Below are 22,114 nucleotides of genomic sequence, written 5' to 3'. Positions count from 1 at the left end.
AATCCTACCGTAGGCATCATACAAAAGAAGTTAAAAGACTGGAATAAAGAATTTAAAATTAGAATGAAACATAAAATGTATAGAATTAAAAGAACTGAGTGCCTAAAGTGGCCTGGAGTGCAACTGAGAAATTTAATCTAGCTAAATTTAATTTAACTAATTGTTATTCCACTTATATTTTGTGTTCATATGTAATATTGTTTGGAGCAATTATGGCTCTTACATAGAAACCGATTGTTTTTAGTTTCACCTTTTTCCACCTTGTCTTAAAAAGTTAAGACTGTTTTTAATGACACCTTATTTTCAATACAATTACTCAAAATATCTACTATAAAGTTCCTCATGTTGGTATTCATCATTTCCATAAGATACGCGATAATGACACCCGACTACAATTTTCCACATTTAGATTGTAAATATCACATTCACGATCATATCTTTATGAAAAATCTTGACCTCATTCCTGTTCATCAGAGGCACCACGGCACTGCTTAAAAATATATCTGTATGTACTGTTTACTGTTGCTAAATATTAGGTCTTTTGAATGATAATCAGCACCAAATTAGTATGTAAAAACTGTTTCTTTTCCATTGTTACTTGTAAAACTGAAGTCCTGTATGTGTGAGACCAAAGCCTCTTTCAGAAAAGGTTTGTTTCTCTTCAGGTGGTGGGATGACTTTAGATTAGCTTTCTTCCTACCTTGTTTTTCAGCCATCTTTGCTGCTTTGCTAAAAATGTTTTGGAAATCTAATGGACACATTTTACCACTACTAACATGAAGGTGTATCAGTATCACCCCCATCATCCCCACTCTCACCCAGCTGGTTAAGGCAGATGGCCGCCTTCACTGAGCCTGGTTCTGTCCGAAGTTTTATTTTCTCCTCACTATTTCAGGGTTTTTTCCCTTTCCTTCCCACCATCGCTCATATGGAATCCAAAAGCAGCTTTGGATTGTTAGGTTGTCTCTCTTTGTCATTTGCGAGGTCTGTACCTGACTATGCTAAGCGCTTTGAGATTTCATATGTTGTGAATCTGAGCTATTTAAATAAAACTGAATTGAACCAAATGTTGATGGAAAGCAATCAGGCAAGCTACGATCTGCTCATAAATATTCTGCTGTAATGTCAGCTATAGCAAGGTGCTGCTCTTCTCTTTGAATCCTGTTATTATCCTGAATTTGTTTGCATTGAGTGCTAGTAAGCGTAGCTGAATTAGCAATTAGTAGTTTGTCTGTGAATGTACCCACAGATGTACAGATGGCTATCAGTAAAGTACTGTGATACTCGAAAAGCCTGTTCTCTGATTGCCAAGCAGATTTCAGAACATTTATTTACTTTCTGTTTATGGTTCTTCTGCTGAATGTGTTTGACACACCATATTGTATAATTTTGCAAAGTTTAAAATTCTGTTCGGAAAATCTTTAAAGTCGCTGCAGGCTGTGGAGTTTTATGCATAAACACAGCAGCTCAGTACTGAAAACAGATTGTAGCCTGTGTTTCTCTCTGGACCAGCACTGCTTTAACATTATCAGCTCCCTCACGTTCTGTGTTCAACTTTGAGAGCGCTCTGATAGAACTGTCCGACTGCTGCTGCTCCGTCCACGCGATCCAATTTCAGCAGGTCAGGAGCTCAATGATTGGATCTGAGTTCAACATACTGATGACACTGCTGAGGGAAACGCCCTGCACTGTCCACACTGAATGAAAACATTCTCAGAGGTCATCAGGTCACATGTAGCCAACAGTCCCTCGACACCTTTAATGTACATTAAAGTCATTTATCTGACCCGCTTACCACACATCGATTTACAGCAAGGTCAAATGTAACGTAACCTTCAGGAAGTTCCTGCAGCACCTGTAACAAACACAGAACTGTACCTCTGTTGTGCAACGTGCTCAGGCCCAGTCTACTTCACATTCCTGTTGATCATTTTCCTTTTACATTAATTTCCATCCCTCCAGGCTGGCATTGTTTTCACTGTATTTCACAAATCAAATGTAAAATGACCTGAACTCACAGGTTTTACTGATACATTCCAGTTTTACTGATTTTATGTGTGTCTGTTAACAGATGTACTGTGTAGCTGTAGGAACTTTAGTTTTGTTTCTTCCACACAGCTGCACCAAAGAACACAGAGCTCAAAGTACAAATTCACCGTGTTAGGGATTAAACCTCTGTGTACTTATAAATCTTGCAAACAGCAGAGAGGAGTGCACATAAGTATTTTTCACACCGAGTTATGTCACCAAGCGAGGGTGGACAGGCACGGAGATGGTGTAGCCTGCAGACTGTGTACTAGGATTGGTAAAGCAGAAGTCCAGACATGTCTTTGTGAGGAAAACTGCCAACTGTGCTTCACATATGCACTGCCAGGAAATGCTGAATCATGGGCTTGTAATCTAATTTACCCAATCTAATCAGAACACATGACTTCTTATCCTTTATTTGTAATGATTTGACTTCATTTTAATATTATTGTGATTGTTACTTATCTTAATACTTTTTTCTACTAACAGCCTGACCTCTCATACCTATCATAGTAAGTTTTCTGACAATGGTTCACAGTCTGTGCTCTGAGCCCCTGGACACCCCTAAATTATTAAAGTTTTATTGTTGACTTTTACATCCCAGAGATTTCAGAGAGCTGGCTGCTGTAAGTTCTGATGAAAGCTAATCAACACACACAGCAGCTGAGGGTTTTTCCAGGCTCAGGAGTGATTATGCATGACGGTAAGATCAGTCCACTTACAGTAAAGGCTGTGAAGCTGTTTTGCCTTATTTGACAGAAATCTATACATTTTCCTGTTAGTTCTGGCTCATTCGATAAATGTTTGAGTAAATTAAACCTCATCTTTTATTCTCAATTCTTAACATTGTGGTACAGTAGGTTTTCCTTGGAAGCTGGCTAAAGCCTCTTTGAAGAGTGCCTAAAAGTCCTTTATGCAGCAAAAGCTGTTCCACACAAGATAGTCTTATTTTAAATGAATTTCTTCTGTTCATTTGTGCACATTAAAGTAAAGGTATTTGAACTTTGAATCTTCAGCTCTCTACATCACGCCTCTTTGTGCCTCTGAAGCAGAAGACTTTCAACATGTACGCACATCAGGAGGCATCCGCTCTTCCTAAATTCATTCTGCAGCCATACAACAAGCTTAGACATCCAGCCAGAGTCATAAAGAATTGTCTTCTAGAGGCGTTCAGTACACAAGTGAACAAACATCCATCAGTGAAGTTTCAGAGTGAACCGATGGTCACACTATTACCACTGACTTAATAAGATGCTTTTAGCAGTGGCACTCCACTGCTTGAAGATCCTGGTTTTAAACCTCAGCAAGGGGTCTTACTTATCTTTGTGTGGAGTTTCCATGTTCTCCTGCATATGTGGGTTCTCACCAAGTGCTCCAGCTTCCTCCCACAGTCCAAAGACATGCTGAGGTTAATTTGGAGACTGGCAAACTATTGAAGATGGATTAAAGCGGCTCTGAACATCAGGGCACTTGAATATACATTCACTTACTGTTGTATCTACTGAGGTGCCTCTGAACAGGGATATGTTCATGAATTTTTTTAAATGTACTGAGGTGTGTTTGAGTATTTTAGCACTTGTTTCAATGACAAAGGATGCTCACACCAAATGTTAATGTAACTCAAAAGAATGATAAGCTACATATTTATCAACATTGTAAATGTGAATAAAATCTACAAGTGCGTAGTTCCATTTTTTGGGGTGTAGATTTTGCTATTTTTTTATCCCCCGCCTCCAGGAAGTGGAAAAGGGGGATATAGGTTTGGCCTCCCTCCGTCCGTCCGTCCGTCCGTCCGTCCGTGCTTCCGTGCTTCCGTCTGTCCGTCTGTCCGTCCGTCCGTCCGTCCTGACATGAAGGGGACAGCTTTTCTCGGAAACTATTACAGCTAGGATTACGAAATTTAGTGTGTAACTTCATACCATGGACACCTTGATCAAGTTCGAAAATGAGACCTGTGCGATAATATTTAACAGAGTTATGGCCCTTGATCACTATTTTGGATGTAGACTCATACACATCACATGTGGCGGGGGATATTGATGACCATGTCGTCTTGTTTCTCCTTAATCTCTTGTCTAGACCTACATCGTCCCTCTGTATCATGAAGCGCCATCCAATGAGTTCTAAAGCATTTGGCTGAACATGAGCAGATAATATCGACTGAAACATTTCAGAATTCATTCTGCTGCTTATCAGCAGTCACATTATCCATAAGATAAAAAGAAAACCAGTTCCATAGGCAGCAATACATGCCCACCACCACCATGCTTCACTGATGACGTGGAATGCTTTGGCTCTTGAGCAGTTCTTTCCGTTCTCCAAACTGTTCCCTTCATTCCACTACATCCTGTCCATAGGATCTTGTTCCAGGACTGCACAGGCTCTTGAAGATGTTTTTGGTAAACTCGAATCTGTTCTTCTTGTTTCTGAGGCTCACCAATGGTTTACACCCTGTGGTGAACCCTTTATATCAACTCTGGTGAAGTCTTCTCTTGAATGTTGATTTTGAACCTGATTTGCCTACCTCCTGAAGAGTGTTCTTGATCTGGTCAACTGTTATGAAGGGGTTTTCTTGACCAGGGAAGGGATTCTTCTGTTATCCACCACACTTGTTTTCTGTGGTCTTCTGGGTCTTTTGGTGTTGCTGAGCTCACCGATGGGTTCTTTCTTTTTAAGATTGTACTAAACAGTTGATTTTGCCACACCTAAGATTTTTGCTCTCTCTCTGAGTTTGTTTAGATCTTTCAGCCTAATGGTGGCTTGTTTCACTGAGAATGAGAGCTCTTTGGACTTCATATTGAGAATTGACTGCAACAGATTCCAAACACAAATACCAGACTTGAAATGAACTCTAGACCTTGTATCTGCTCCTTGTAAATGAAATAATGAGGGAATAACACACACTTGGCCATGGAACAGCTGGACAATTGTCAATTGTCCAATTATTTTTATCCCTTTAAAAGGTGGTGTGCACACACAGGTGTTGTAATTTGTACCATGCTTCACCTGATTTTGTTGTAAGTATGCTTACAAAAAGCAAAATGGGGACAGCCAATTTCAAAACTCAAGGCTTCAAAATGGTATTACACAAACTATTGAGTGGCGTCACAGTCACTTCATCTATCTTTGATGTACAGTCTGTGGTCACACCACAAAGCAGCTCCGTGAAGTTTAATCACAAATACTCCAGTTGCAAAACTAGATGATGCTGTAGGCTTGGTGATGTAGCGACTTCTCTTGGGACGACCTAGTATTTTTGCTGACAGTAAAGTTTACACAGCTTAATAAAATTATGCATTATGTTGGGTTTGTGCTAAGCTGTTTTTTTGTCTTTTATCAGATAATCTTCCGGAAGATCAGTGATGTGAAACGTGAGGAAGAAGAGATGCTGAAGAGGAAGAATGAGGCTCCTCTGAACCTCCCTCCAGATCATCCAGTTCGACGACTTTTCCAGCGTTTCAGGCAGCAGAAGGAGGCCCGACTCACCGCTGAGCGGATTGGTCAGGGAACCAGTGATGTGGAGAAAGGTGCTGCTCACTCAGAGCCACCCAGAGGTCCGGAGATCCTGGCTTCCACCAGTATTGTAATGGTGACTGAGAGTCCAGCCATACCCACATCTTCCACTGCATCCTCTTCATGTAGGACCTCCAGCCGAGTCATGCTACACACTCCCATCACTCAAAACGGCAACTTAACTGGCTGCAAATCTGCAGAGCCACCGAAAGCTAAAGGCTGGGGACGATTCAAGGAATCGGTTGTGAAAGCTGATTCATGGAGCAGTGTCTCCAAGGCTGAGTCCATGGAGACGCTGCCTGATAGAACTAAGTCTCACGATGAGATGTCCCTCAAGAAAACTGACTCCTGTGACAGCGGCATCACAAAGAGTGACCTCCGCTTGGACAATGTTGGAGATGCAAGAACCCCACAGGAGAGAAGTCCAGTCCAATCTGACGAAAAGAAAGTCTTCTGCCCAATACCAGAGCAGAGCATGCAAGCCTCTTTCCTCGAACTGAAACAGGAATTAAGAGGAGACATCAGATCTCTGAACAGTCGCATGGAGGCACTGGAGACTCAGCTGGCAGAGATGCTTCGACTTCTGAAATCCAGGAAGTCGTCTGGCTCCTTTTTCGAGATCTCTCGGCCGCCTTCCCCTGACTCTGACAAAGACAGCTTCTCTTAAGCTAAGCATGGAGTCAGTTTAGACAGTCAGCCTTCAGATGTCAGAGAAAAGCTTCTGACTGCAGTGTGAAACTGATGGCGATGGTCAATGATCATATCACACAGATGAAAAAAGACACTTTGTTTTGTTCTTAGCATCTCTCTGCTTGTAGAGATGTTGCAGATGGAAACTGGAATAAGGCTAAAGTAATTTTTTATTTAAGAGTCATGACAGTCATGATGGCACCTTCAGCCCTCAGGAGGGTTTGAAACCTACAGACATTCGCAGAATATTGGCAATAATAGATGGCTTTAATGTTGTTATAAACAGGACTTTGGCACTGTGATAAAGGAAATTGTGTACTTCGGATTGATTTGGTGGCTTTGACTTGCTGTTATGAAGTCTGGTCCAAAAAGCCTGCTCAGAGCCTTCAGGTACTAGAGGGTCCACTCTGGTTGGCTTTGTGCACTTCCAAATGAAAAGAAGGTTTACATATTTCAGTCTGCTGGCATTGAACAGATGCATATCTCATTGACTCTAGTGGACAGACAAAGGCTTTACTGCAGCGTCAACAATTGGAGGTCAAGATAAAAGTTTGTTTGGTTGTTTGAGAACTAGCTTATTCGAAACATCATATCAAAGCAACACTGTGTGATTGGCTGTGAAGAGCTTTAGTCAACAGACTGGCATTCAGTTTAAGTAGGAGGCTGCTGAACATCATGGACCAGACTTTCAGCTGAGGGTCAGTGGTTTGGTTTGGTTTGGTGAGACAAGCTAACCGGCCAGACTAGCAGACTTAAACTCCTTTTTTCCAGAATAATTTGGATGCAGAATAAACACTGTGTGTGCAAACATCACAGAGGAGTCTTGCTGCTAGAATCAGTAGCGTTTTTATATCTGGAATGAATGTGAAAGGTAAAGTGAAAATGAGAGCCTAAATGTTTCTGACTTAGATGTTTGATTCCTGCGCAGAACTGGACAACTGAGTGGTTCATTGTAATTATTGGATTGGTTTTTATAAAATTGCATGTTTCCAACGTAAGCATAAGCGCTATTTGGAGACTCTTAAACGCCTCCAAATTCAAACTGTCATCTGGTCACTTCACTTTAAAAGACAACATGTATTGGACGGTAATTCTGACGTTCTCTGGTTGCCTGAATGCCTCTGAATTCAAGTGGAATATGTATATGTTGTAGCTTACAGTACTTATACGCTTTAATTCAGGTGTTTTGAAGAAATGTTTAATGACATTTAATGATGTATGTTAAAGGCAGGTGGCATTTCCACCTCGTATAAACCTGTGATGTGTGTTTTACAGCTGTCACAGGACCTTACATTCTCCCTTGGCAATAATATGTGTTTTCATCATTTCCATTCTGCCATTTAATGTAATGTGATTTCATGATTTCAGTGTGGAAATTAGACAGACAGGATTGGCAAACGTTTTAGAAAATCTGGCCCATCTTGGGGTAAATTGCAAGATGCAGAACACTTTAAAGCAGGGGTGTCAAGATCCGTTCCTGTAGGGCCACTATCCTGCATGTTTTAGATGTTTCCCTCTTCCAACACACCTGATTCAAATAATCAGGCTCGTTATCAGGCTTCTGCTGAGCTTGATGATGAGCTGATCATTTGAATCAGGTGTGTTGGAAGAGGGAAACATCTAAAACATGCAGGATAGTGGCCCTCCAGGAACTGAGTTTGACGCCCCTGCTTTAAAGGGACTGCTACAGTTAAGGTAAGAGTCTCGTCACAGAACGTCACAGTGAAAAGGTCACTGGGTTAACTTATTTCAAGGAGGTAATCATAGTAAGTCAGGAAGCTCGCTGGCACTGCAACTATTTTGGTTAATCTATGGGTTTGCATTGTAGTGGTCTTCTGAGGCTCTCTTAAACCAATGCTGCTGTACGGGCTCTCTTCCATTGATGAATAAGAGGCTTGCATTTTGACAGGCAGGTTGACATGGCTGGAAGATGCAGAGTAATTTTTTCTTTAATGCTTCCAGATGACAACTACTGATCTGATCTAATTAAACTATGAGTTAACCCCGATGCCCAATGGAAATTAGATCTTTTACACAGTCATTGTAAAATTCTGAACTGGTTTTACCGCCTCAGTTTTGTGAAAAGTGGAAGCAACTACATGTCAAATTCTGCAAGATTTTTCTTTCTTTTTGTTTGTTTTTCTTATTTTCCTGAGTGATCAGATTTCTATCTGATCAGCAGAGAAGTCAGTTTGTTTGTTTAGTCCCTCATGATCACACTTGTTTGCTGTGAAAGAACTTAACATTTTGGGAACTACAGGACACTGTAAATGGTAATGTTACTCATGGTTCCTGACCTCATTAATTCCTTATACAAGCTGACTCCATCAGTCAGGAATTGACTGTACATTATACAACAACAGTGAGTACTCCTGTGTGCAATATCACTTTAATGTCAAATGATTCAATGTTGCATCACCTCCCAATAACTACATTTCCAAGTTGAGCAGCAGGATACTTTTCCCAATAAGTAAGATTCAAAAACTTCAGATGCACTATATTTAAAATACAGCAGCCATAGTGAGAAATCATTGCCAGAAAATTCATTATGAGATCCAAATCTTTGATTTATTCCAAGACCTCACTCGTCCCTTTTCATTTATTTTTTTCAGTGACGCCCAATACCACATTTCTGGAGAGATGCTCTGTCATCGTTGTGTCACTCTACAACGTTAAAATACCCTAAAGGTGTTTTATTAGTTTCAAGTTGGGCAACATAATTACTGCTAAGTCATAGTTTTTACTTATTTCTTCTTTAGAAACTCTTGTGTGATTTTGGCACTGTCCTTTGGATCATTTTCATGCTGGAATATTCCTCTTCTGCCAAGCTTCTGCAGACTGAGTCTCATTCTGTCAGTCAGTATTTGGTAAATGCACAGATATTCATTTAACATTCATAAATCTCCCAACAAATGTTTCACTCATGAAGCCCCATATCATCACACTGTGGCCTACATGCTTTGCTGTAGGGCCCATCATTCACTCTGGTAGTCCTGTCAGATGCATGCCAAACATGCTGGACTCCATCTGAGCCGAACAAATGTATCCTGACTAAAGAATCTACTCCCAGTACATATTCATAAGGCTTCTTGTCATGTTGTTTTGCAAACTTAATCTGGCCATTTTGTGCCACAGTGTAAGCGAGACTTTTTTCCAGTATTGCCATCTATAGAGGCTGACATTGTGTGCTGTCCTTCACACTGTCTGAGTTGCCACAGAAAGGATTCGCTTTGAAAGGACAAGCCCGTCTGTGACAGTAGTGCACTGTCCATGGTGTAATTTCAGAAACACCACCACTGCACTTCTGATTAGTGGTGCTATGGTATCGTTCTATACTTCCTGATTACTACTGAAACTGTGTTTTACCCTTTCGTTATTCATTGATCTCCCTTTATCTGTGTCCATCTTTATGAAGTCTCACAATCAGATTTTTCAGTTAGAATTTTTCTATGTGGAGTCGTAGGTCCATAACTGAGAATGTCTTGTTCACAGCTCATTTTATCACCATGGTGTTATAGACTGATTAGACATTGGAGGTTTAAGTGATCACAGGTTGTTTAAGTTGTGCCTCAGGAAACACAGGTGTATTCACTTTCATTGCATTGAGTTTCTACTCAAGTGGTCAACTTAAATGCAGATGTTGAAAGGTGATTCAATTCAATTTTAAGTCACTGACATTTAAGTGATACTGCACAGGGTTATACTTAGTTCTGCTGCGTACTGTAGATCATAGGAATGTCCACAACAGTGTTGCTTTGAGGGATAATTGTGTGAAATAAGCGGCTGCTTTGAGTTCCTCATCCAGTCCCTAAAACTAAAAAATGACCCCAGTAGCATTGTAAATGTCAAAAAGGAGTGAAATTTGTTGTGATTCAAGTTGCATTAATTAATATTAGAGCATTAATTTGCAGAAAGCGTCCAAAATAAGTGTCCTTTTTGTCTTGAAAGAAAGTCACCAGGATGTTTTAGTCACTTTCTGTATTTTAGGTACATGTCAGTGCCTCCTGGGGAGAGATGCATTATTTCTCCTCAGACTTTTTCTTCTTTTTTTAAATTTAATGAGCCTGTTATGTTAATGTTTGCTGGTGTGTCTCGCTGTTGGTTCTTGGGACATTCATTCCTCTGCAGATGTTGCTGTTTGTGCCTCTGAGGGCTCACCGATAATGTCAAGGACTGCAAACATGATGATACAAGACAACTTTACATTTGTGGAATACACAAAAGTAAAACACTGAATCAAGTTGTTCAGCAAACATTAAGTGCTTTGCATGTTGTCAGCTCTGGACAGGTGTTGTCCACAAATCAGTGACAGCAGCTGTTTTTTTGTTCACTCTACTGTCAAATGTACCAAAACCAACACATTAGTTGCAGTTCACTAGTAGATTGTTTTAGAGCTGACTGTGATGGAACAGGCATAATGTCCTGTCTAGTTGGAGGCCACAACAACCAAAAGACTCCCAGGTTTCCCTCCTAGGAGATCTGTGAAGCTCTGCAGATCATGTCAATATCCATCCTCCAGTCGTATTGATGAAAACTTTGACAGGCCATCTGTCATTTTTGGTGGAAATTTCACATTCAGTTGAACCAATTATGGAGGAGGAAGTCAGTTGTATTGGTAGTTTTTCATAATTAAGTAATTTTGTCAGAAGCTCTCCTAACTGTCTGCAAATAAACCTTTCCAACTGGAGTTCATCAGTAGAGATGCAGCTTAGTTTGCAGTCAGTCATTTTAAAGGACTTCTTCTTCTTTTCCTTTCGGCTTTTCCCTTCAGGGGTCGCCACAGCGAATCAATTGCCTCCATCTAACCCTGTCTTCTGCATCCTCTTCTCTCACACCAACTACCTTCATGTCCTCTTTAACCACAGTCAAGGACCGAGCCTCCTTCAGAAAAGAACACAATGAAGATAATCAAGCTGCAATAATAAACCTTCTCTGCTGTTTTTCACATTTAGCTTTACATTTTTGATCTTCTGTGACTCTCCACTTTGTGGTTTCCAGCCTCACCTTCTCATCACATCATCTGCTGGTCAATCACATACAACTCCCCATTCTGTTAAGACCTTTCTACATTGTCTCAGGTCTCTCACAGGTTTCTAAAGAAACATGAAGCCTGCTCGTCACCACCTTAATCAGCTATTGTTAGCAAGGCCAAAAATCCTGATATGGCCCATAGCCTGTATATAATGGTAGGTGTCCACAGGGGTGTTTTTTCTCGCATCTGAATATCACGTGCACTCGTGGGCCACTTGGTGGTCACATGGCAGCCCTTCAGACCTTTAGTCCGTACAAGAGTTGAACCAACATAGTGGCTCGATTGCAAACTTTCTCTTTTATTACAAAAACTGTTCAGTAAAGGGTATTTCTGGAAGCATCTGAAGTGTGAAATAAGCTGCTAAAATGAGGACAGATTCTGTCCTCATTTTAGTTCAACGATGGCTGGTTTAGACGTTTTCTAAAGTTTCATGCGGGGCCGGACTTCCACTCCCCACACTGAATTTGTATAAAGTAGAAGTCAATTCTACTTTGTTCAAATGAACTCTGGGGCTAACCTTGCCAGCAAGTTGATTTCTCGCGATATTTGTGAGTTCACAAATCTCTCAAGAAAGCATCTTGCACCGCTCCCGCATTCACTGTTCGTACAGAGCCAAGTTGGCACGGGCCAATCACGCAGCAGTATTCATGTGTGGGGCGGGATATCCGGGTGTGAAGACGACACCAAGCGCCAGTAGATCAAAACAAACATGGCAACGGAGGGCAACGATCGTGTAGATGCTGCTATTAAGTCAGTTTTAGCTGAATCTCCTATCGCTTCTTTGAAGGAAGAACAACGAGAGGCGCTTTGCGCATTTCTGGATGGTAAAGATGTTTGTGCTTTTTTTACCTACGGGTTTTGGTAAGAGTTTAATCTACCAATTGGCTCCGCTCGTTGTGAAGCTCCCGCGATTGGCTAAAAACAAACCTGTCAGAGGCGGGACATACTGTTGCATTGTCCAATCCGTGGCTCTTTCCTCCGACCGGATTTACATGGAGCGGTCCCAGATTGATATTGTGGAGTACTATCAAGACACAATTATTAATCTGGCTATTGCCAGGTTACTCTGGGGCAACCAGCATGCAATGCGGTGCATTTCACATAGACAATGAATGGGATGCCAGATTTGACGATCCTGTGGACACGTACCTGATAGAGATGGACATGGACATAGACTGCTCTTCTCGTCAATCCTTGAGTTTAACATTTGGCTGTGGCCATCTTGGTTTTAACTCAAGAACAGCGTGAACGTTGATAGAAATCAATCACAAATAAGCTCCTCCCTGAATTCTGTCCTGTTTAATGACCTGTTTTTTCTGTAAATGGGATAATTAATTTACAAAATGAAGATCATTTGTATTCCCATTTTTTAAACTAGTGAACTAGACAATAAACTCATTAGGAAACTGTACATTGAGTTAAATCAGGGGAGAACTAGGGTGATTGCCTGATTGACTTCTATACAATCTGTCTTCTTTTTGCAACCTTCTGTGGTGTTGCCTTCTCCTGCTGGCTGTAAACCATCTAAGTTTACGATGCTTTTCTCATAGGCTTCACTTTTCAGACATTATGTCCATCTTTTATGTACAGTCTATGACGTGGGATGAACTGAGATGAGATGAGCAGTAACTGAGTGTGACAGGCCAAGACAACTGTTTATCAAAGCATCTTCTTGACGTTATTTCTGAAAATCTGTGCTCAGGTTGACATCAGATGTAACAATCTACTCCGAGCTGAACTTTCTGTGTCAAACTATTGATTTTTTTTATTTGTGGAGGTTTGAGATTTTCTACTTCACTTTGGTACAATCAGAATTTTTTGAAGCTGCATCTAGTGGACATTATAGGAACTGCAGCAGAACACAGTGAAGCAAAAAAAAAAAAATCATACATCACGTGTCTACATAGCTACAAAGCACTGTGTAAAGTAATTATCTTCCTGTGTCCCTACTAGTTTGCATGGACACCACATGCATGCAAGTGTTCAGCTGAAGTTTATCCGGCTCCTTAATATCGAAATTCAACGCTGATTTGTGAAGGTGTTTCCTCCCTGAAGTATCTGAACATCATTTTAATGCAAATTTCAAACAAACCAGTTTAAGAATAAAGAATATATTTCATTTTAATATAAAAGTTATATTATGCAGCCTAAGTTCAATATCATCTAATGATACCAAACTAAAAGCAACCTTATCTCGATTTTGAAATGAAAAATTATGAATCAAAACAAATTTGATGCTTTGTTCCATTTAATCACAGGAAATGTAACCTGTCATTTGAAAATGTACTCACCTGAAATGTCTAAATGATAACCTGAGATGTGCGTTTGTCTTGAATGTGGTATCTCGTGTATCCTGTGTAGGTGTGACAATATATCGTCATAATATGCAATTATTGCCATGTATGCTGTTTTTATGGAGAGACTGGTGGTTGTTTGTGGTACTTTGTGTAACTCACGCTGTCCCATGAGCATGCTGGTATCGACACTGATGCACTTTGGTCGTCTGTCGTCCCTGCATGACGCTGGTGTCTGAAACTTGTTTTTCTACAGGAAAGACTGAAACCTGAGCTGACTTTACCTTGCTTCTGAAATATCTCGGAGGACTCTGAGGTTTCCTTCTCTCTAAACTTTACTACCTACTGCTGTTGGTCACGTGTATGTTACGACCGCCGTCTGTGCATGAAGAGCACCTCAATGTTAAAATGGTACAACGTCTTTACTAATGTCACGTATGCACTGTTTTGGAAATTCACAACTTGGAGCAAAGGCTTGGAAGACAACTTGTAGTAACCACAGATTTCTGTTCTTCACTTATTGTCAGGAATTCAGACTGTGTCAGCACAAAGAATATTTATTTAAAAAATCACATCAAACGTCAACAATAAATGATTTTATACTTTGTACTTGTGTCTTTGCTATTTTTCTGTTTATACAGTTATGAAAGACAATGCTCCTTTTGACATCAAATCATCATAGTTGTAAAGTAACCAGAAATGAACAAAAACAGAAATTTCTTTGCCTTGAAAAAATGAGCTAAAAGTCCACAAGCATGATTTCAGTGCCTTCCAAAATATGTCTTTTTTGTTGTTTTTTTTTTTTTTTTTTACATCAGCTTAGTCAAATGAGCACCTGCTGTTGCAAAAGAGACAGGATGTGAATCATGAGACTGTGTCAAACATTTTTCATCTCCAAATCTTTCAAACCTAATGTGATTCCACTGTGTTAGAACCATTTGAGACAAATCAACACCTTCATTGCCACCAATTGGGTTTTAAAATATATTATTAAACAGGAACTAAAAATTGTTGTTTTCTTAGTGTTCCTTGCAGAATGGAAATGTTGGTGAAGGTTTTTTTTTTTTTTTTTTACCCGAAATAGAAAACTAACAGTGTCAATCATGACATTCTCCTGTTTAAGTTGTTGTTTTCTAGAGCTCAGATTAGAGTTATATCTTCAGACTAGAGAGCAGTGTGTGAGAGCTGACTGAGGAAAGTCCTGCCTTTTAAACAACACAGGAGGTGTTCCTCAGGGTATGATCCTGGGTCCACCACTTTTCAATCCGTTTATAAATTACCAACTGTCAGTTCTACGCAAATGGGGCTCCAGCTGAGTGATGGAATCAGGACAGAGCCTAACTGGGTACTTTAATTATGTCATTAGCAGCTGCAACACTGTCCTCTCGTATTGAATGTGGAAAATAAATGGTTTTGTGTGTTTCTCCAATTTAAAACTGTTTCTCATTCTCAAATATGATATGTGAATCGTTGACAACCACTGAAGACCAATCCCAATCATTTTAGGTTAGTTGGAGCAGATCAGTGCATATTTCACTACAAAAGTACGTGAGTCACTGTGGTTAACTACGAACACCACATTACTTCCTTCTCTTCTGCTGAGTTTGAGCAATCACACGACCACAAGAAGTCATCCATCTAGCAGGTGTGAGCGCACCTTGAGAAAAGTGTTATTTTTAGAAACCATTTACTTAAGTGCCATGCATTTGTCAGTACATCTCTGTACAATATATCAGAACCCTGGACGACTGATACATACAGCCACGTGAACCTTACTGGTATTGATAAATGATTAAAGAAGTGGTTATATTAGATGTGGAACAAGTACTGGGATTGTTTAAAGCTGCTGTCCGGAGTTTGAATCGCAGCGTCTCCCAAAACACTGTTGGTCCCTCCCTCCCTCTGATTTCGCCCCTTTATTTGTGCATGCGCGCAGTACATGAGAGAAGTGCCCGGAGTGCTGCAGCATCTTGCCTGTTTTGCTGTTTTCCACTCTTCTACATTTAGTAAATAATAAAGGAATTACGTTAGAATGCTGTATTGAGTCTAACTTGTCCCAATACCAAAATAACATGAATCTGCTAGGACGAACGAGTAAAGTTTCAATATGTGATTACATTCATGTATCCCTCTCGATTACGTTGTTTATCAAACTTAGTACATTTACGCGTGTATATGTGTTACATTGTTTATTTATTTCTATCTAGAGTTCAGAATTGCATGACTCCTCTGACCAAGAGTATGTCCCAGACGCCCCAACATCTTCCTCCAGAGGTCGGGCATCTAAACGAAGCCGTCAGGCGGGCTATGGAGGCCGTGGTCGGGGAGCGACGCGAGCACCCCGAGCCAAAAAACGTCCTGCAGTCTCTTGGCCTGACAAGCCGATGGATTGGTAACTTTTCTGGAAGTTGCTGAGCCCTGATGCTCTCTCCTCCACAAGCAAAACAAATGTGCGCGCGGTTGCGTAGTGCGTAGCTCGCCCACCTCTGCATGGTCTTGCTTGCTGTGGGCGTAACCGTTGATTGACAGCATGACAAAGCTGAAGCTCGAACTTGATTGGTCGGCAGCGACCGGCGCTTTTTGGAATAACATGGGGGTCTATGAGAGGAAGGCGGAGCTCAGGAATAACTTTTCATATCGCATCATACTAACATTATATTATAGTATCGAACTAGACTAACACATTTAAGCTTTGTTAAAAAAATGATACATAAATTGAAAACAAACGGAAACTCCGGACAGCAGCTTTAAATTGGGGTTCCCTATTGAACTTGTACCACTGTGGGATTATTTCTTTATGGGGTTCAAGCCTGTTTTCTTTGTATTTTTAGTTGGATTGTTTGCTTAAATGTGCATATGTCTTAATTCATAAATGTGTATGTAGATGAAACAACTCACACCCTGCAGCTGGTTCCATTTTATTCTACCACTCCAAGATAAAAACAGCTGAACACACTACCATAAAAACAGCACAACAATACTTGATTACAATGAATGATAGAATTTCAAATAGATGACATAATTTGCAGTCATTTCATCTGCACTACACAAATCATAACTGTGTGTCTTGACTTGCATCAGCAGGAATATTCAGGTGAAGGTTGTTTGTTTTTTTATCAAATCATTTCTGTTGTTGTCTAAAGAAGAGGAAATCTGATTTGAATTTGCAGCATCACAAACACGTCTCTGCTTTAAATCAGCGCCCACTCGTCTGTTTCTGAGCTCAACTCCTCTCACTGCTTCTCCTCCTTCTGGATCTTTTCCAAACCAACAGGGAATCCCTGAACCTCCCCTTTGGAAAAAAAAATCTTTCTGCAGAGCTGGCAGCTCCCTCATTCCTCCCCTTCTCCCTCCTTCCACCTCCTCATTTGATGATCTGCATTGCAGTGCCAGTCGTCCTCCCCCTCCTCTCCTCCTCCAGGTTGATCTCTGCTGCAGCGAACAAACAGCAGGGTGATCCTCGCAGTCTGAGACTAAACATGCATCTACAGCCTCCCCTCCCTCAATCCCTCAATCCCTCCCTCCCTCCCACTCCTCTCTCCTCCTCCCACCTCCTCTCTCCTCCTCCCTCTGCATCTCTGTCATCCTGATGCCACGGCGCCCTCTATAGAGCAGACAGCCGACATCACAGTCAGCTTCCTGATGAGGTCCCTGAAGGCTTCATCCTCTTAATACTTGAGATGTTTTCAGAATCAGTGCCAGTTAGAACTGTTAATTACACCCATCCACTGTTTACATTCACTTAAAAAAAAGCATGAAGAGACTGCAAATTCAAAGCTTAACTCTGTAGTGAGTAGGACTACAACTATGTTTTAGCAAAGCGGTTCATTCTTGACCTTGGGAACCTCTGTAGCCTGCTAGTTTTTATCTGGATAAAGAAAAGCTAGCAGATGTACCTATGTATCATAGAAAGCAGCTGTTTGTAACATCAGAGTATGCATCCTGTGAAGCTGAACCTCTGCACAGTCGTGTTCTGAGCTAAATGCTAACATCAGAACTGATCTTTCACACATCCTCTTGCTTTTTCTTCCTCATTCTTTATACTTCTGGAGACGTGTCTTCTCTCGTTCACTGCCTCCTACTCACTGTCTAGAGAGTTTCATGTAAAGGACTGTGCTGGAATGAATGAGTGCATTTATTGTCTCAATTGCACACATACGTTTACATTCAACTCCTCGACATGAAGTACAAGTAGAGCTGAACTACGATTGGCCTTAGGTTAATTGGCAACATGATCCAGTTTTTATACTGTGAGGATTTACTGCCTTTCCTTTAAATGAGATGCCATTTATTTTGGCAGCTTTAAGGTTTAGACTAGTGATTTTCAGAATTGTTGGAAAAACACTCAATGATTATTCAAGAAAATTATCAGCAGAGAATTAAAACAATTTAGTTTTAAGCTTACAAATACAAAATTAGAAAAATTTATGAGTGACCTAACCTACAGCTTCATCGGTCACATTATACTGGCACAGTGCATTAGTCATAGTAACTTAATAAAATGATATGTAATGGATTGTGGTCACAGAGTTACAGAAGCATATTGGTGCCACATCCATCCATTCTCTATACACTGCTTTATCCTCACTAGGGTCGCGGGGGGTGCTGGAGCGTATCTCAGCTGACTCAGGCGAAGGCAGGGAACACCCTGGACAGGTCACCAGTCTGTCGCAGGACTACATATACAGACAAACAATCACACTCACATTCACACCTACGGGCAATTTAGAGTTATCAATTAACCTCAGCATATTTTTGGACTGTGGGAGGAAGCCGGAGTGCCGGGAGAAAACCCACGCATGCACAGGGAGAACATGCAAACACCATGCAGAAAGATCCCAGGCCGGGATTTGAACCGGGGATCTTCTTGCTGCAAGGCGAAAGTGCTAACCACTATTCCACTGTGCAATATTGGTGCCACAGATCAGCTCTAATGAGAATGTTTGATGAGCACGCAGATCAGTTTTCACAGTGTTTGAGCAGATTCCTATGTAAGCTGCTCATTTTACGCTAAAAAGAACAAAAAAAAAAGCTAAATATGCAACTGAGGGATTTTTAAGAGGGATTTTAAGTGTATTTGCTTGGTTAAACTCGCACATATTTCCTATAGCAGCACTTTCCTTATGGACTGCTTTTACAGTGTGATGTTTGTGCTGGATGTGAGGCAGAAAGAGCAGGTGCCAGATTTAAACCTGGAAGAGGAATGTGCAGAGTAAAGTAAGATGAAATGTCTGGTTCTGCTGCATCAAAGAAGATAACAGCAGACACGTTCCTCCATGGAGCTTAAAGGCAGTGTATGGGGGAAATTTTTCAGTTAAAGCTGTAAAAAATATTCTGACTTTCCAGAGAAGGCAAATTGATACTGCTCCAGATCAAACGGATTCTTACGATTCACTGGATTCTTGCTACTCAGCAGTTTGAGTCCTCTGCCTGGGAGATCCTCTCCACTTTCTCAGAGTGAATTTATGCAGACATCTGCTTTTATTGATGAGATTTATACACTCACTGGCTATTAGAACAAGTACACCTTATTGCCTTCAGAACTGCCTTAATTCTTCGTAGCATACTTTCAACGAGGTGGTCCATTTTGACATGATACCATCACGAAGTTGCTGCAGATTTGTCGGCTGAACATCCATGATGCCAATCTCCCATTCCACCACATCCCAAAGGTTCTATTGGATTGAGATTTAGTTTAGTTTATTTGAAAGGGGACAATACAATTTCATAAAACACATGATTATACATGGTTTAAAAAGCCAGAATTAGCCAAAAGGCTAGTTTTCATCTGTAGTCCCCTGGCCATGATATAAAAAAACAGTAAAATACATCTACAAGAGATAGAACATGGTTAGACACATTGATACGGCACTAATGTAACAAATAACACATACATGACAAACTGTTAAGAGAGCACAGGGCACACAATACCTATACAATACAAGATACATATTCAAACACTTACTATACAATTAAGAGAATGAGACATCACAACATAACATTTGATTCCAACATCAAAACATCACAACAGGCTTGTCTCTTAGTGTTGGAAGCTGTAGGTGTTGATAAGCCACATTTTCAATTTTTTTCTGAAGACCTTGTATGTTGTAAGCAGTTTAATCTCCTCAGGTACTGAGTTCCACTCCCTAGCGCTCCTCACTGACCAGGCCGACTTACTGAAAGTGCTCCTGCGCAGAGGAATGGAACAGTCACCTCTGGCAGAGCCTCAAGTGACACGCTCAGAGCTGTTTCTTTGGCTGATGAACTCTGCCAGAGGATCTGGAGCCAAACCATGCAGTACTTTATAAGTCAAATTTAAATCTGCAAATGTGTGAAGACTGTCCCAGTGTAAAAGACTTTAAAAAAAAAAAAATTGCACAATGATGATAGTGCCTAGGTTTTTTATCCATAACTTTAATTGCTTGTTTGTACAAAGCTTCCAATGGTTTTTTTTTTTTGCACTCCGACCTGCCTGGGACCAACTGGTTAGGCAATAGTTGAAGTGGCTGAAAATCATTGAATGCAAGTACATTTTTGCTGCTTCAGTTGACATTTCATTTCAAATTCCACGAAAATTTGCGAGATTTAACTTGATTTTTTTTTTACACAATTTGTCAATATGGGCTTTAAAGGAAAGCTGTGAATCTATTATTAACCCAAGATATTTATATTGGCTGACGATTTGTATTTTTTCTCCATTAACATGTATGTCAGGATCAGGTGATACTCTATTTATTTTAGTGAAATACATGTCTACAGTTTTAGAAATGTTTAGCTGTAGACAGCACTCCTGCAACCAAGTTGTGACACAGGACATTGTTTTAAGGTTGTTGCAAGAGGTACGGACCCATACCCGTAGCCTGTGGACTACAGATACGGCACTTGCCATTTGCCAATCAGATATGCGAGATCTGGTCACGTGACTCCCGGTAGACGCTAGCGGTATGGACCCGTAGCATCGGTACTACAGGTACGGACCCTAAACCTGACCCTAACACTAACCCGAACCTTAACCTTTGCTTACCTTTCAACAGTTTGCAGTGGTTAGCAGCTTCTTGACTCGCGAGACTCGCGTACGGGTCCGTATCTGTCTGGCAAATGGAAAGTATCCGTAGCCCACAGGCTACGGGTACGGGTCCGTATCTGTAGACACTACCTTGTTTTAATGAGTTTAGCAGCAACAGTGTCTTTGCAGCGACCATCGACAAAGAAAACCGTGTCGTCTGCATACATTAAGCATTCAGCGTGAGGACAAACAGTGAACAAATCATTGATATATAGACTAAATAAAAGGGGGCCTTATATTGATCCCTGGGGGACTCCGAAGGTTATCTTAAGACAATCAGAACTGTAGTTGTTAACTGATCCAGATTGTATTCGATCATGCAGATATGATTTAATCCAGCTCACTGCATTATGAGAAAAGTTAAATTTTGAGAGCTTGGTAAGAAGAACAGAATGATTTACTGTATCGAATGCTTTCCTGAGGTCCAAAAACACCGCCCCTACAACTCCACCCTTATCGAGAAAGGATTTTATTTTCTCAATGAAGAGGCATGTAGCCATTTCAGTAGAATGCTTAGATCTAAAACCAAACTGCATGGTGTAGAGAGAGGGGGAACTGCTGTTTAAGTGATGGACAATCTGCTCTGCAACCCATTTTTCTGCAATTTTGGAAATGGCCAGAAGAAGGCTTATTGGTCGATAGTCATGCAGAGAAGTTGAGTCACCGGATTTAAAAACGGGTAACAATAGCAGATTTCCAGGCCTTTGGAAAGTGACCTGATGAAATTGAAAGATTAATGATTGAGGCAATAGGGGTGGCGAGAGCTGAACCTAGATCTTTGAGCATGTTCGTGTCCATACCAAAAACATCCTTTGCTTGAGTGATTGAATTACATCAATAACTTTAGTCTCAGTAATATTTGTAATGTTAAAAGACTGCGTTGCAGATAATGCAGGGTATTCCTTCCTTTGTTTTACGGCAAACTTATCAGAGATTTCTGACACAAATTCAATGAAGTAGTTATAAAAGCATCAGCCATCACTTGAGGTTCCGTCGGGATATTTCCGTTTAATTGAATTTGAATTGGTTTTGTTTTGTTTTGTTGGGAATTACCCAATAGTTTTATTATAATTTCAGGTTATTTTAGAATTTCCCCTTGCACTATTCAAAGCAGTAATGAAAAAATCAGCTTTAGATTTTCTTATTTCTTTCACTACCCTATTTCTCAATGAAATAAATTGGTGTCTGTTATGTACTGATTTGACTGATAACTTCAAAGAGTGATCTCGTTCTTTCATCAGTTTCAGAATTGATTTGTTTAACCAAGGAAGGCTTCTAGCTTGTAGTTTGAGTATCCGCGTAAACTGTATAATAATTTGTTGTATTTTGTTGGTAAATTTAGAACAATCCTCATCTAAATTTTTGCCAGCGAGTAATTCATCCCAGTTTACTTCTTGGATTGAATCTTGAAAATTCTGTTGTTCCTGTTTTGGTATCCTATAAAATTCAGTGGCAGCCAAGGGTTTGAAGTGCTTTTTATTTAGTTTTCTA

General features: G+C 40.5%; 1 protein-coding gene across 1 annotated transcript in view; it reads left to right on the top strand.

Moving 5' to 3' along the window:
* kcnh1b (potassium voltage-gated channel, subfamily H (eag-related), member 1b) overlaps positions 1-14,164 on the top strand; it is a 76,315-nt gene extending 62,151 nt beyond the window's left edge. The window contains exon 11 of the mRNA XM_022209916.2: positions 5,369-14,164. Within this exon, the coding sequence (XP_022065608.1) occupies positions 5,369-6,208 (840 nt within the window). The 3' untranslated portion in view covers positions 6,209-14,164. The remainder of the gene's footprint in view (positions 1-5,368) is intronic.
* Positions 14,165-22,114: the final 7,950 nt, after the last annotated feature.

Source organism: Acanthochromis polyacanthus, chromosome 3, assembly GCF_021347895.1.
Source record: "Acanthochromis polyacanthus isolate Apoly-LR-REF ecotype Palm Island chromosome 3, KAUST_Apoly_ChrSc, whole genome shotgun sequence".
In the NCBI taxonomy this organism is placed as follows: Eukaryota; Metazoa; Chordata; class Actinopteri; family Pomacentridae; genus Acanthochromis; species Acanthochromis polyacanthus.
The sequence above is the reverse complement of the archived record's forward strand: the minus strand, read 5'-3'. Positions and strand labels throughout refer to the sequence as shown.